The sequence below is a fragment of the Hippoglossus hippoglossus genome, chromosome 24 (genome assembly GCF_009819705.1).
Source record: "Hippoglossus hippoglossus isolate fHipHip1 chromosome 24, fHipHip1.pri, whole genome shotgun sequence".
Taxonomy (NCBI): Eukaryota; Metazoa; Chordata; class Actinopteri; order Pleuronectiformes; family Pleuronectidae; genus Hippoglossus; species Hippoglossus hippoglossus.
In genome coordinates, this window is record NC_047174.1 from 65990 (window position 1) to 80948 (window position 14959).

Sequence of the window (14959 nt, forward strand, 5' to 3'; positions counted from 1 at the left end):
GTGTGCTGTCAAGGATGACACCCAGACTCTTAACCTGAGGGGAGGGACAAACTAAAGAATTATCAACAGTGAAGGAAAAACTGTCTGATTTGTTAAGGTGGGTTTGGTGCCAATAAGGAAAATCTCGATTTTATCACTGTTGAGTTTGAGGAAGTTGCAGGACAACACGGAAGTAAATAGGTGATAAACAGAAGGGGCCCCAGGACAGAACCCTGGGGAACATCAGTAGTGACTGGACAAAGCTGGGATTTGAAAGATTTGAGTTGGATGAGTGCGGCCAGAGAGATATGATTTAAACCAGTCTAAGGGTTTGTTGGCGATGGAGGCTTGCCTGTCAGGGAGAATATTATGAGAGATGGTGTCTGCTCTCAGATGAAGGAGGATGAGAAAACAGTCCGGAGTCTTTGGTGATTTTTGTGTTCTATGGAGGGAAACCAGAATTATTCAAAAAGGTTCTTGTCAGCTTAGTGAGCAGTTGAGATGCGACCGCTGTATCGTCCTTGTAGTGAAGCATGCGATCGTTGTTTATTGATTTTATTTGCTCATTTAATTATTTCTTTGTGCACAAGTCCAGTTTTCTTGTAGATGGAGCCAGGTACTCTTGGTTTTTTATGTTTTAATATTGATACATTTTTATAAAATGAAATATATAAAACTTAGTGAAATGTTTTATCTTTTCAGGATGTTGTCTTTTTATGTACTATTAATATACTTATTTTAAAACAATCCATCAAGCAAACAGAATGAGGAATAAAACAGGCTGTTTCGGATTGATTTAATTTGAAAAGCCATATTTTGACCGGACGCTGAGTGTCTTCTTCGTGTGTTTCCTGGCAGTGCGGAAGTAGTTTCCTCCAGCAGAGGAGAAGAAGAAGAAGCCGCTCCTTCGTCACTTTATCCGCCTCAACGCAGCTCGTCTCCGGCAGGAGCCTCCGGAAACACCCGCCTCATCACAGCTCACCTCCGGCCGGAGCCTCCGGGAACATCCGCTCCCCCGCCGGCCTCCAGCAGCCTCGGTGAGTCGTTGACTTTGTGCCCGGCCCTCAGAGCCTCCGGCCGGGGAGCGTCCCCGCGGCCTGCTGCTGCTGATGCGGGCTCGATGCGGGCGGCGTTGCGGGGGCGTCGGGGCTGTTTGCGGTAACATGTCAGTTACATTACAATTACATCAACAACATCCGGTGTCGCTTTTCAAAACATTAAAAGTGTTCCAGAAATCAACGGTTTAAAGCGTGTGGAGAAGATTCAGATGAAAGTAATTATCTTAATTATTGGCCGTTAATAACCAAACATAATAAAATATACTTTTGTAAATATTTTCTATATATTATACAGTACTTTATTTCTCTCTAGAGTTTTACACGTTTTATTTTGGAGGGGTATCTGCTGTGACTTCCGGCACGGGGGATGCTAACAGCAGTTAGCTAAGCGCAGCTAACCGTAATCTCCATCTTAGTTTTCGGCCTCTCTCTCCTCTCTGAGCCGAACCAGGCTCTCCTCCCCGGGTCACACTCACTTCCTCTCTCCGGTCGGGCCTCTAACTGCGGGTCTTTCGGTGACTGTCAGCCGCTGAATGTGTGACCTCCCCCGGTGAGACCGACTCTCTGTGACCGGAGCAGTTTTATTAACGGAGTCTGGTTCAGAACCGAAATGAAAAGTTTAGTTCAAGTTTCAATATTTGTTCCTGACAATAAAAGTTTAAAGATCTTTTAACAAAAGTCACATTACATGTATGTTACAGACACATGTTGACACACACACACACACACACATTAACATGTATGTCAGAGAAAATTTAAAACTGATGAAAATGGCAAAATATCCTGAAAATTATAGCAATGAATGATTTAATTATAATAATCAAGAATTTGAATAAATTGTTGAAACAGTATTTTAGCTACTTAAATATATCTTTGTAAACTTAAGTATGTGTTTACTTTGAAATGTAAGTCACTGTTGGTATGAAGCTGTTTGACACGACTGTTGAGCTACATAAAACAACCATGATATATAATATCTGTGAGAACAAAGACAATAACTCAGTGAACCTTGCCGTGGGATGTACATGTTGAAGCTGTCATGGAGGTGGATCAGAGTCATTTGACCTGTGTATTAACCAGTGTTTAGTTTCAAGTCACTTAAACATACAAGGAACAAAAAGACGCCATGAGGTTATGTACAGTAACAGTGAAGGGTGTAGCCACCACCTGTCTTTAAGACACTTGGTTGTGAAACCTGCATCATTTAAACAGGACAAATCAAATGGGATTGTCATTAGATGCACTGTTACACTTTTTGACCGTTTTCCTCCACCTGATGTCCTGAACTGTCAGGAAATGTTTATTATCACTGGTATCAGATGAACTAAAACTCTTTAACACACCGTGTCAATGATGATTTTCTGATATGATGCAGTTTAAAATGTTGGTGCTCAGTGGCGTTGGTGCACATGAACAGGTCACACATAAGTTAACGTGGGTTATTGAGTTTACACTCAAGTCTGATCCAGTTGAGTCGTATCAGGAGAGAAGTCTCCCCACAGCGCCCGTTTAACATCTCTCTCCATGGTTTCCTCTCCTTTCTGCAGGGCGATGGCGAGGCCGAGCCACAGCGACCACGTCCTCCAGCAGCTCAACAACCAGCGGGAGTGGGGCTTCCTGTGTGACTGCCTCATCGCCATCGGTGACATTTACTTCAGGGCACACAAGGCCGTCCTGGCGGCCTGCAGCTCCTACTTCAGGATGATGTTTATCCGGGACCAGCAGGGGACGGGCCGACTGGACCTCAGCAACATGCAGATCAGCGCTGAGTGCTTTGACCTCATCCTGCAGCTCATGTACCTTGGACGCATCGTCGTGGGGAGCTATGAGTTTGATGAGCTCAAGTCGTCCATGGCGTACCTGCAGATGTACTACATCCCTGACTCACTGGAGGATCTCAGGGACATCAGGAGCTCCAACCTCACCCCATCCTCCTCTGCCTCCTCCTCCTCTTCGTCCAGCTCCTCTACCGGCCCCGCTAGTGGGAAAATGATGTTTGGAGTCCGCATGTATGAGCAGCAGAGGCCTGCTGCACCAGAAGTGGAGCACTTACCGAAACCTGTTAGCAGCAGCGCCGGACGTCCAGCTGTTCCGGCTACCATCACCAGGCCAGTGGTGGTGGCGGAGGAGGTGGTGAACACTCCTCTGATCGTGGCACCCCCAGCTGTGGACGGAGCAGTTGAGCAGCCATGTGACTTGAGAAAGAGGTCCAGCGGCAGAAGTTCAACTCTCAAAGACCGTCCTCGGTTCGGCCGCACCTATACCTGCGATGACTGTGGCTTCGTCTTCAGCTGTGAGAAGCTTTTAATCGAGCACATTCTTACCTGCACCAACCGGAAGGCCTATCATCCTCCAAGAGGTAACGCAGAGGGCGACAATGACTCAAATAAAGCTGAAAGCTCTGCATCTGAGAGCATTGAGGAACACAGGGTTCACTGTAAAGGTGAGGATGAGTGGCCAGAGGCCAAGGACAACTCTGACCTCACCATCAGGTCGGTGGCAGCTGGGACAGATGGCGAGCCCAGGTCAACTCGGAGCATCTCCATCAAGACAGAACCAGAAGAAATCATGTTCCCTGAAATAGAAGTGGTCAGAGTCGGCGAGCATGCCAAAAGAGACTGTAGCACAAGGTTTAATGACGTAACAAATAAAGACCTGTTGAGAGAGAAAACGGGTTCGGACCGGGACCTAGAGCCCAACGTCTCAGGCTTGGAGAACAGCAGTGAGCCTTTTGAAGTCCACATGTCCAGCTGTGACGATTCAGGGATTCCTGTGAAACTTCGTAAAGTTAAAGAAGAGAAGCAAGACGCTGACGCCCCCTGTGAACTCTGTGGCACTCTATTAACAGAGGAGGACAAGTCGGCCCACTACCTGTCCAACCACATGGGCCACATATGTGCCTGTGGACGCTGTGGTCAGGTGCTGATCAAAGGTCGGCAGCTTCAAGAGCATGCGGAGCGCTGTGGAGAATCCCAAGGTGGTGAGTCAGACTCCCACGGGGAGGACGAGGCATCGCTGCTGGAGGAGCCGCAGGGGATGGAGGAGGGCCTGCTGGAGGCCACCGACCTGGCCTGCCCTCACTGCGGTCTACTTTTCCAGAATGAGAGTGTGGCGCTGGAGCACGCCTTGTCCTGCCACGACCAGGAGCTGTTCCGCCCGGTGCTGATGGAGGAGGGTGCCGAACCAGATCACCGCCGCAAACACTTCTGCAGCATTTGCGGCAAAGGCTTCTACCAGCGCTGCCACCTGCGGGAGCACTACACCGTCCACACCAAGGAGAAGCAGTTCACCTGCCAGACCTGTGGGAAGCAATTCCTGCGGGAGCGCCAGCTCCGACTACACACAGACATGCACAAAGGCATGGCGCGCTACGTGTGCCCGGTCTGCGACCAGGGAACCTTCCTCAAACACGACCACGTCCGACACATGATCTCCCACCTGTCTGCAGGAGAAACCATCTGTCAAGTTTGTTTCCAGATCTTCCCTGGTGGAGAGCAGCTGGAAAAACACATGGACGTCCACCTGTACATCTGCGGTGTCTGTGGCGAGAAGTTCCGCCTCCGTAAAGACATGAGGAGCCACTATAACTCCAAACATACCAAGAGACTATAGAATCATCGTAAACATCCTCTGCTTTTATTCTAGTTTATGACCCAAGAAAGCCATAACTGTGAGAACAAACATATGCACTTGAACCCCAAAAATCTTAATCTGCACTTTTAAAGTATATGCATAACCCATGCGCTCGTACTGCGAAAGCAGCGGGGCTGGTGATTGGTCTCTCTGTTATGACTTTTTCATTTTGATAAGATGCCGTGGAGTTCACATGGCTCAGAATGACGAGCAACACATGTTCACAGCTATAAGTCTGGACAATCTGAGAAGTCACACTCTTAAAGACCCCAAAGAACCCAAACTGTTCATTCGTGTACCGTCCAGTGTCAACAAATCATTTCAACACTAGAATGCACCAAAGTCACCTTGGCAGGTGGAAAGAGACAGAATCGACCACAGGTCTGCAGGCCTGTCCAGGAAACTCCCATCATGCCTCTGTCACAGTGTGAGCTGGTGGTAACACCAGCAGTGAGGGAGAGGAAACGGGTTAACGTTTACTGTCAGGAAAATGTTTACTTTAACGTTTTTTAGCTCTGATGTCCCAGAATCCTAAAATCTGAAGATGAACGTTGCAAGTTTTTCTTTCTCAAGGAATAAGATTCTATTTGCTGATTCTTAACACGCTTTACGTTCACTCTGTGATTGGTGCCTTTGCTATAACAGTGGTGCGCTCGAGCTGCAGTGCACGTCTGTTTCTTTACTGTCTTCTTCAGTGATGCATGATGGGGGATGGATGGGATACTCCCCAGGTGAAAGATTATAAAGAAGTTAAACACTAGCCATGATGTTCTGATTACTGTCTGACACCTTGACTTCCTTTGTCCTGATGAGTCGTACAGCTGCTTTCATCAAGGTCGTCGAGCTTCACATGTCATCACTTCCTGTTTATAAAAAACATTCACAGCATAAATCAGCTGTAAAGAATCCTAAACCAACACTTCAGACCATCCCGACTCCTGAAGGTCACAACTGTTGCACACAGTTCACATTCAGTCTAAACCATTTCTAACCCAAACCAGTTCCAAACTAAACCAGGTCCAAACAATTCTAACCAGATCAGAAAACGTCAACTAGTCTCTGAAAAGTCCAAACCAGGTTCTGACTGACCCAAACAAACCAAAGCACTTTAGAGTCGCCCAATGCAAGATGACCCAACTGAATCCAGTTCAGAATCCACCTATACCAGTTCAATCAAATAAACCAGTTTAGTGAATCACAGGCTACTTCAAACGGTCACCAGACCAGATTTCCTCTCTTCTGGCTCAGTACTGAAAATACAAGTGTCGTCTGCTCGTGTTTCGATGGTCAGCTATCGTCATTGGACTCAATGTTTTGCCTCATGTCTGCGTAAAGTTTCTGATGTTTTAGAGAAATGTCTGATGTCTGGAAAATAAAAACGCCTTTTTCTTCAGTTCTTAATAAACAAAGTGTCTCGCTCCTCACTCCTGTTTTTACCTTATATCTTTATTTGCATGCGTTATATCTGTAACACTTATTTAATATATAGATAAGTGATAGATAATTAGACTATTACTTAAAGCTCTATCAGTATTAACGTGATTATAAAATATATATATATATTATTTTAAAGTGTTGTATTAACGGCTGTTTCAGTTTGCAGTTCTTTGTCCGTCCACACGGAGGCGCTGTTTACTGACTCATTGGTGATCCAAATACAAACCAGGTACACGTCCGGCCCACCACCAACATGGAAACCACACAATTGGATGCTGCTACTGTCTGTTCCTGCCACTCTGACTGACAGGTCTGAACTCTGACTGACAGGTCTGTACTCTGACTGACAGGTCTGTTCTCACATGTAACCGACGCTCATCAGTGACGTGATCAGCTCAGTAAATACGAGTGAATCACTTGTGATCAGAAGACATTACGAGTCGTCTGCATGAAGCTCCATCACCTGTTCCTGTAAAACCAGCTGATTGGTCGGATTCAGCCTGCATCACTACATCGAGAGAAGAGGCGCTTTTCAAAAAGTCACCTTCAGATGAACACGTGATGGTTTACAAAATAAAAAGTGTAAACCATCAAGGAACTCACAACACAGGTAGAATGTAACTAAGTACAGTACTTTAGTAAATGTACTTAGTTACATTCTACCTGTGGATACAAGCAGAGAGTTACTATAGTAAATAATTAGCTCTCTGCTGTTTAACTCAACTGCTGATGCAACACTTGACTCAATATTAAAAATAAACAGGATGTAAATCAAATTATTTTTTTATTTTTTATTCTAATATATAACAGATTACGTGAAAGCATGCATCTTGTTTTGGAGGAAACAGCCACATATTTAACATGTTTTTAACGTGTAACGCCTTTTTCGATTGCAGCAGCAGAATATATTTCCTCTGAGGATTTAGACAAATTAATAAATTCAGTGCATCATGATGAATGTGATTAAATTGAATGAACAACAACATTCTACAAAACAACAGGCAGCAAACGTTACTTTCTTGCACTTGAAGAAATCAAAATGGTTTGTATTTATTTAGTCTCAGTCTTGATGACCACTCAAGGCGCTTTACAGCACAGTTTGCCATTCACCCATTCACACACACATTTATGCAGTGCATCTATTAGCAGCAATTTGGGGTTCAACATCTTGCCCAAGGACACTTCGGCATGCAGATGGGAAGACTGGGATCTAACGGCCGACCTTCTGGTTGGCGGACGACCGGTCTAGCCCTCAGCCACAGCCGCCCTGTAACTGAGTGAAATCTTTAGTTTGAGCCACACATTAGAAACATCGAGTGTTCTAAAATTACATCAATTATTATAAAAATCATATGAAATATTAAATAATAGACCCACTGCTATTGTCTTAAAATGTTTCTCTAGAAAAGGAAACTAATTATATTTTTATTGGTTTGTTCAGTAAACTATTTTTGAATTTTTATTTCTGATTTTAAATTTTTCACAGAAACAGATGCAAGAGAACGAAAGTGGGCGGACACACTTTTATTGAGATGCAGTAACGACGGTGAATCTGACAATAGACTGTATATAAAGATGAATAACAAAAGTATACCTGAAGCATCTCGATCTCCCCCTGATGGCCGATTGCAGCATAGGACATTAACCCCACATCCTCCATGTTAGTGGAAGGGACATGGACAATTCTCTAAGTCACAGACCTTTGTTTTAGACATTTCCAAAACTTGATGAATTAACTAAAATAAAAGGCATTTAATTCAGTTGAATTTTAAAGGCCAAATCATAACATAATGAGGTCAGGACCTTAAAATGTATAGAGAAACCCACCAGTTCAAGGGTTATGGTTAGCCCAACCCCATGTTCAAATCAAATCGTTGATGTTCCTTTCCATCATCCACATAAACGTTCACACTAGATACAAACAACACAGCGACATGTTGTTTTTTTTTTATGTTATTAACAAAACACCACTGTGGGGAGCAGAGGTCAACAGAGAGAATTCTACTGCTAATGTCAACAGAACACAATAACTGCTGCGCTTAGTTTCAGCTGCGTATCTCCAATCGCCCATAAACAGGAACACCTGTCAATCAAAACAGAGACGGACAGCGTTATATCAACAAAAAACAATAATAAAATGTTTAAATCTTTGCTGTCGATGTGATTTTAAAAACATTGTAACACAAACTTTCAGGAGTTGTAAATTTGTACGTGGGTAACTGGACTTAAGTTAGTTATGTTTAACAGAATTATTATTTGAGTGACCTCACCTGTGATGTTGATCCTGGGACATCCTCACTCATCCAGGCCCTTCTTGGAGGATCCATCCCTGGTCTTTGCCCTCAACTTGTTCACCTGTGAGTCGGCAATGTCGGCTCTCTCCTCCGCCTCATCCAATTCGTGCTGCAGTTTGCGGAGTTTGGCCATGTTGGTGTTTGCCGCCTCCTCAGCCTCCTCAGCTGCGTGTTTGTAGGACTTGACCTTAAGCTGTAGTTTGTCCACCAGGTCCTGGAGGCGAGCCATGTTCTTGCGGTCTTCCTCAGTCTGGTAGGTGAGCTCCTTGTTGCGGCGTTCATACTTGCGAACCCCTTTGATAGATTCGGTTCCCCTCTTCTGCTCAGCCTCTAGCTCATTCTCCAGCTCTTTGATGCGAGCTTCCAGTTTCTGGAGCTGCTTCTTGCCGCCCTTCATGGCAATTTGCTCGGCCTCGTCCAGACGGTGCTGCAGGTCTTTGATGGTCTGCTCCATGTTCTTCTTCATGCGCTCCAGATGGGCGCTGGTGTCCTGCTCCTTCTTGAGCTCCTCAGCCATCATGGCTGCATCTGTGATGGCCTTCTTTGCCTTCTCCTCAGCATTGCGGTTCTCCTGTATGGCCTCCTCAATCTCATTCTGCAGGTGGAGGAGATCTGTTTCATGCTTCTTCTTCTGGTTGATCAGGCTAGTGTTCTGGGAGTGTAGAAGTTGCATTCGCTCACTTGCGTCAGTGAGCTCCTGTTCAGCAAGTTTCCGACTTCTTTCCGTCTGCTCGAGAGCAGCCCTCAGTTCGTCAAGCTCAGCCTGGATCAGGTTGTTTCGTCGTTCAAGGAGAGCGATGTTCTCTCTCAGGTCATCGTTGCCATGCTGTGTATCATCCAGCTGCAGTTGAGTGTCCTTCAGGAAGGCCTGGAGGCACTTGAGCTGTTTTTGGGCATCAGCTGCCTGCCTGTTAGCTTGGCAGAGCTGAATCTCCATCTCGTTTAGATCACCTTCCATCTTCTTCTTGACTCTCAGGGCCTCATTGCGGCTCCTGGTCTCAGATTCCAGAGAGGACTGAAGTGACTCAAGCATGCGTTGGTAGTTTCTCTTGGCCTGCTCCATTTCCTCGTCTTTCTCAGCCACTTTCCGCTCCATCTCGGCCTTCACCTGGTTGAATTCAAGTTGAGCTCGCAGGATCTTGCTCTCTTCATGCTCCAGCGAACCTTCTGCCTCCTCAAGGGCCGACTGGAGCTCAGCCTTTTCTTGTTCCAGCTGCTTCCGGATCTTCTCCAGTTCATGGGCACTTCTGCCACCCTCTCCCAGCTGGTCAGTGAGGTCCGAGATCTCCTCCTGGAGGTTTTTGTTCTCTCTCTTCATTGTCTCGAGTTGATCAAGACTCTCTTCATAGGCATTTCTCAGTTTGAAGAGTTCAGTACTCAGAGACCGAGCCTCCTTCTGGGAGGCCTCCAGCTCACACTGTGACTCCTCAAATTTCTGCTTCCACTCTGCCAAGACTTTGTCAAAGGCTCTTTGCTTCTTGTCCAGTGCTGCAGATGCTGCATTGGATCTCTCGAGGTCCAGCATTAGGTCTTCAATCTCATTTTGGAGGCGATGTTTGGTCTTCTCAAGAGATGAACACTTTGCGTTCACTGCCTCAATGGCCTCCTCTGCTTCCTGCAGTCTCTGAACAAGCTTCTTTTTGGCTTCTTCCAGCTCTTCTGTTTTCTGAATTCCATCAGTTTCATATTTTGTCCTCCATGATGAGACCTCTGTGTTCGATTTTGACAGAGCTCTCTGCAGCTCAGCCTTTGCTTCCTGCTCTTCTTCAAACTGTTCTCGGAGCAGATCACAGTCATGCCGAGCAGACTGCACAGCATGGGCGAGGGCATTCTTTGCTTTGATCTCCTCTTCTAGCTGTCTGCGTAGATCTTCTACCTGCTGGTTGTACGAATTCTTCCCTCTAGTGAGCTGTGATATTAGACACTCCTTCTCCTCCAGCTGGCGTCCAAATTCCCCATTCTCAGTGAGCAGCTTGGCCCTCTGTGTATTCAAGTCATTGACACTTCGTTGAGCTTCCTCATATTTACTCTTGTACTCATTCATGTTGTCTTCCATTGTACGACAGATCTTCTCAATGTTTGACTTGGCCTTCACAACACTCTCCATGTTAGAAGACAAGTCATCCAGCTCAAGTTTAAGCTCACTCTTTTCTTTTTCCAGCTTCTGCTTCACTCGCTGCAGGTTGTCAATCTGCTCACCCAGTTCAGCGACACTGTCTGCATGTTTCTTCCTCAGGGTGGCAGCAGTAGCCTCATGGTGGAGGGTGGATTCTTCCAGTTCCCTTCGCAGCTTCTGAAATTCAGCATCTCTTTTCTTGCTCAGCTCCACCTGAGCCGATGTTGCTCCACCTGCTTCTTCCAGGCGTTCACTGATGTCCTCCAGCTCACGGGAAAGATCGGAGCGCTGCTTCTCCACTTTGGCCCGGGCTGCACGCTCAGCATCCAGCTCCTCTTCCAGCTCCTCAATTCTCGCCTGGTTTTCTTTCAGCTTCTTCTGGAGCTGAACTGAAGCCACCTGTTCGTCTTCTAGTCTTGAATTAATTTGGACAACTTCAAAGTCGTTTTTCTTGAGCTTTTCTTCCAGCTGTTGTTTATCATTCTCCAAGTCCATCAAACCCTCCTGGGTCAGTTTCAGGTCTCCTTCGAGCTTCCTCTTTGAGCGCTCAAGGTCCATCCTGACTTTCTTCTCTTGCTCCAGCGAGCCCTCCAAATCATCTACCTGTTGCTCCAGCTTAGCTTTAGCTTTGTTTAAACTGTTGGCTTTGTCCTCTTCACTCTGAAGGTCATCCAGTGTCTGCTGGTGAGCCTCCTGCAGTGCCTTCTTCTCTTTGGTCAGTTTCATGATGGTCTCATCCTGGGAAGCCATTTCCTCCGTTAGGTTTTTCACCTTATTCTCTGTAGCGTGTTTCTCTTTCTCAACTTTGGCCAAAGTCAGCTCCAGGTCATCGATATCTTTTTTCAACTCGGAGCATTCATCCTCAAGTTTGCGTTTCTTTGCTGTGAGGTCTGCATTCAGCTCTTCTTCATCTTCGAGTCTTTCTGTCATCTCTTTCAGCTTGGCCTCCAGTTGAATCTTGCTCTTAATAAGCTGTTCACAGCGTTCTTCAGCGTCTGTCAGAGTATCCTGTTCAGACTGGATTTGCAGAGTCAGATCATTCTTCTCTTGGAGAAGAGTCACCATTTTCTCCTCTAATTCCTTTCGTCTCGCTTCGGATTTCTCCAGCGCTTCTTTTAGCTTGTTGAACTCGTCTTTCATGTTGGCCATCTCTTTCTCGGATTCAGCGCTCTTTAGCAAAGGTTTGATCTTGAAGAACAGCTTCATCCAGGGCCAATTCTTTACACCAAGGAAAGAGCGAAGGTTCCACTGGATGACCATCAGAGCATCCCTACGTTCCACTAGTTTAGCAAACAATGCCCTCATGAGGAGTGCCCGGGCATTAGCCTGGATCCTGGTGATGATCCGAGAGAGTTGCTCATCTCGCATTTCCTCCAGAGTTCCCAGCAAGCCAGCTTTAAAGAAAACCTTTGTGTGGCCAAACTTGTACTGAGTGTGGTCAATGTCAAGTGATCCGAGCAACTTTTCAGCACTTTTCTTACAGTCGATGAATTGACCCTCAGGAATGGCAGAGGCATTAAGGATCCTGTACCGCTGTTTGAAGTCGCCATAATGCACCCTGTTTGGGAAACCCTTCCTGCATATTCTGATACCTTCTAGGACACCATTACAGCGCAGCTGGTGCATCACAAGGCAGTTGTCCATGACTCCTGGGGTTTTCTGATCATTAGGAATTAGACAGCGGACAAAGTGAGGATGTGTGGTCTTCAGGTTGTTCATTAGCTTATTCAGGTTTTCCCTGTGAAGTGCAGACACCGTCTGGAATGAGGAGCCTTTCTTTTTGGCTCCTTTTCCACTTCCCTTGTCACCACCATCAGTCCCTGAATAACTTGAAAACAACAGACTGAGGAGCTTCAGAGAAGATTTCTGGTAAAGACCGACTACTGTTTCATTCAGGGGATCTTTGTTTTTGACCAGCCAACCACCAATGTTATAGTCCACAGTACCAGCATAGTGAACCAGGGCGAAATGAGCCTCTGCTTTCCCCTTTGCTGCCTTCGGCTTCTCAAACATCTTGTTCTTGCCCAGATGATTATCGTAGAGCTTGGACTTGAAGGTCTGGTCACTGGCTTTGGGAAACATGCATTCTTCCTCCAGAATTGACAGGATCCCAAGTGGCTTCTCAATTAGGTCAATACAAGCTTGTAAGTCCATCCCAAAGTCAATGAACTCCCAATCAATCCCTTCCTTCTTGTACTCCTCTTGCTCCAGCACAAACATGTGATGGTTGAAAAACTGTTGCAGTTTCTCGTTAGTGTAGTTGATGCACAGCTGCTCAAAGGTGTTTAAATCAAAGATCTCAAATCCAGCAATGTCCAGCACTCCTATGAAGTACTGACGGTGCTGTTTGGTGTCCAGGGATTGGTTAATTCTCACCACCATCCAGTTAAACATCTTTTCGTACACTGACTTAGCCAAAGCACCGATGGCGTAGTAGACTTGGTCCACACTTTGGCCTTTGGTGACATATTCATTTCCTACCTTGACCCTGGGATGACACAGGCCTTTGATGAGGTCAGCAGAGTTCAGCCCCATCAGGTAAGTTGATTTATCAACAGCCTCCGTCCCGTCAGGTTCACCCTGCTCCTCACGCTGCTTCTGTTTGAACTTCATGTTGCCGAAGTGCATGATGGCACCAGTAAGTTTATAGACACCCATCTTCTCTTCTGGAGTGAAGCCGAGCACATCGAAGGCACTGTCGGTGGCCATCAGCTCCTCCGAGTCATTGATGGAGGCTACTGTTACCTCTCCTTGGGAGATGTAGGAGTAGTCATACGGATTGTTGGTGATCAGCAGGATGTCCAGCAGCTCTGGCTTCTGATTGGACAGGATCTGGTAAAAAATGTGATAGTTCCTCTCAGCCTTAAGCTGAAAAGTGATGCGTGACTTCTCCAGCAGGTACGTCTCGATGTCGGCAGATGACAGTTTGCCACTCGTACCAAAGTGAATTCGAATGAATTTTCCAAAACGAGACGAGTTGTCGTTTCTCAGCGTTTTGGCGTTGCCAAAGGCCTCCAGTGCAGGATTCGCCTGGATGATTTGGTCCTCTAGTGTACCCTTGCTGGTGTCTTTTTTCCCTCCACCACCGACAGCTGCGATGCTGGCAAAGTACTGGATGACTCTTTTAGTGTTCACAGTCTTTCCTGCTCCGGATTCTCCGGTGATGAGAACAGACTGGTTCTCTCTGTCAGTCAGCATGTACTGGTAGGCGTTATCAGAGATTGAGAAGATATGAGGGGGGGCCTCGGTTCTCTTCTTCCCCCTGTAGGCAGCCACCACCTCAGAGTCGTAGACAGGAAGCATCTTGTAGGGGTTGACGGTGACACAGAAGAGCCCGGAGTAGGTGTAGATCATCCACGCTGCGTAACGCTCTTTGAGGTTGAACAGCACAGCGGGCTCATGGAGGAATGTGAACATTGCCATGTCTTCAATTTTATCAAATTTTGGCGGGTTCTGGGGGTGAACATCAGACTCCTTCACAGTTACAGTTGTTCCATCATCCTTCTTGACAGTCGCCATCCCTCCGTCTTTGCTCTGGATTTGTCCCTTCACATATTCAACTTTATCGTCAACTACAAAACATTCAGTCTTGATGTCAAAACGTCTGGTCTGAGCTTCCAGACGCTCTTTGTCTGACTTTCTTAGGTAAGGAGCCGCCTTCCCAAACTCAGCCATCAGAACGTCACCCATGTTTGACGGTGGAGGTCGTCAGCAGTCTTAACAGAGAACAACCAGAGAAGAAGATCTGCACAGTCTTTGCTGCAGGCGGCCGTTTATAAAGTATCACTGGGGACCAAATTAGGACACAACTGCTGAAGAAAAAAAAGGTCAAACTAAATTTGTCCTGGGACGTTGAAGCGCCTGGAGGGCAGATTCAGGACCTTTGGCTGTTTAAGTCCATTTTAGGAAAGTAGAGTTTCAGTGCTTATCTGGATGCAGATAAAGACTCGGACACTTCTTCATTTAGAATTGACTTACAGGAACAGAACTAATCTCTGTGTGTTCTACAGTTAAATCATTGCAACCATCGACTTACAGGATTTAAAGCTATTTTATGTCACTTTTTATTTATTCAAAGAAAATGTTGCTGACTGAAAAGGTTTTGACCCAGTTAAGTGATTAAAAAGCCTTCTTACCTCTTAGTACTTTTTTATTTCATGTTTATTTTGATGGGAATACTAAATTCAGTATATGAGTTTGTTTATTTATTTGAACTTAATTAATTTATATCTACTTAACTAATTTCAAATGAATCACTTCAGTCTTCAGTTTGATTCAGGATTTGTTTTAATGTTTGTTCTGGAAACAAAATATGAGGCTAATGTATAAACATTTGTGAAACATAATGAAATGATTAAATGTGTGTTTAAATCTCTAAAACTAAACAGTTTAAATTCACAGAAGGTTTAAAGTTGGTTCTGACGTTTCTGATAAAAAGAGCA

The 14959-nt window shown here is 45.7% G+C and overlaps 2 protein-coding genes across 2 annotated transcripts; one reads left to right on the top strand and one right to left on the bottom strand.

The window, feature by feature from the left end:
- The first annotated feature begins 24 nt into the window (after positions 1-24).
- zbtb1 (zinc finger and BTB domain containing 1) lies at positions 25-6094 on the top strand. Its single transcript, XM_034580628.1, has 2 exons — positions 25-1016; positions 2585-6094. Exon 2 carries the CDS (start codon positions 2589-2591, stop codon positions 4647-4649), a length of 2061 nt encoding a protein of 686 aa, XP_034436519.1. The 5' UTR covers positions 25-1016; positions 2585-2588; the 3' UTR covers positions 4650-6094.
- A 1978-nt stretch (positions 6095-8072) lies between these two features.
- Positions 8073-14207, bottom strand: myh6 (myosin, heavy chain 6, cardiac muscle, alpha). Its single transcript, XM_034580562.1, has 2 exons — positions 8378-14207; positions 8073-8190 (listed from the first exon to the last, which is right to left on the bottom strand). Exon 1 carries the CDS (start codon positions 14205-14207, stop codon positions 8403-8405), a length of 5805 nt encoding a protein of 1934 aa, XP_034436453.1. The 3' UTR covers positions 8073-8190; positions 8378-8402.
- Positions 14208-14959: the final 752 nt, after the last annotated feature.

Coding starts and splice junctions, on each gene's coding strand:
- myh6 (XM_034580562.1), bottom strand. CDS start 14,207: ATGGGTGACGTTCTGATGGCTGAGTTTGGGAAGGCGGCTCCTTACCTA.
- zbtb1 (XM_034580628.1), top strand. CDS start 2,589: ATGGCGAGGCCGAGCCACAGCGACCACGTCCTCCAGCAGCTCAACAAC.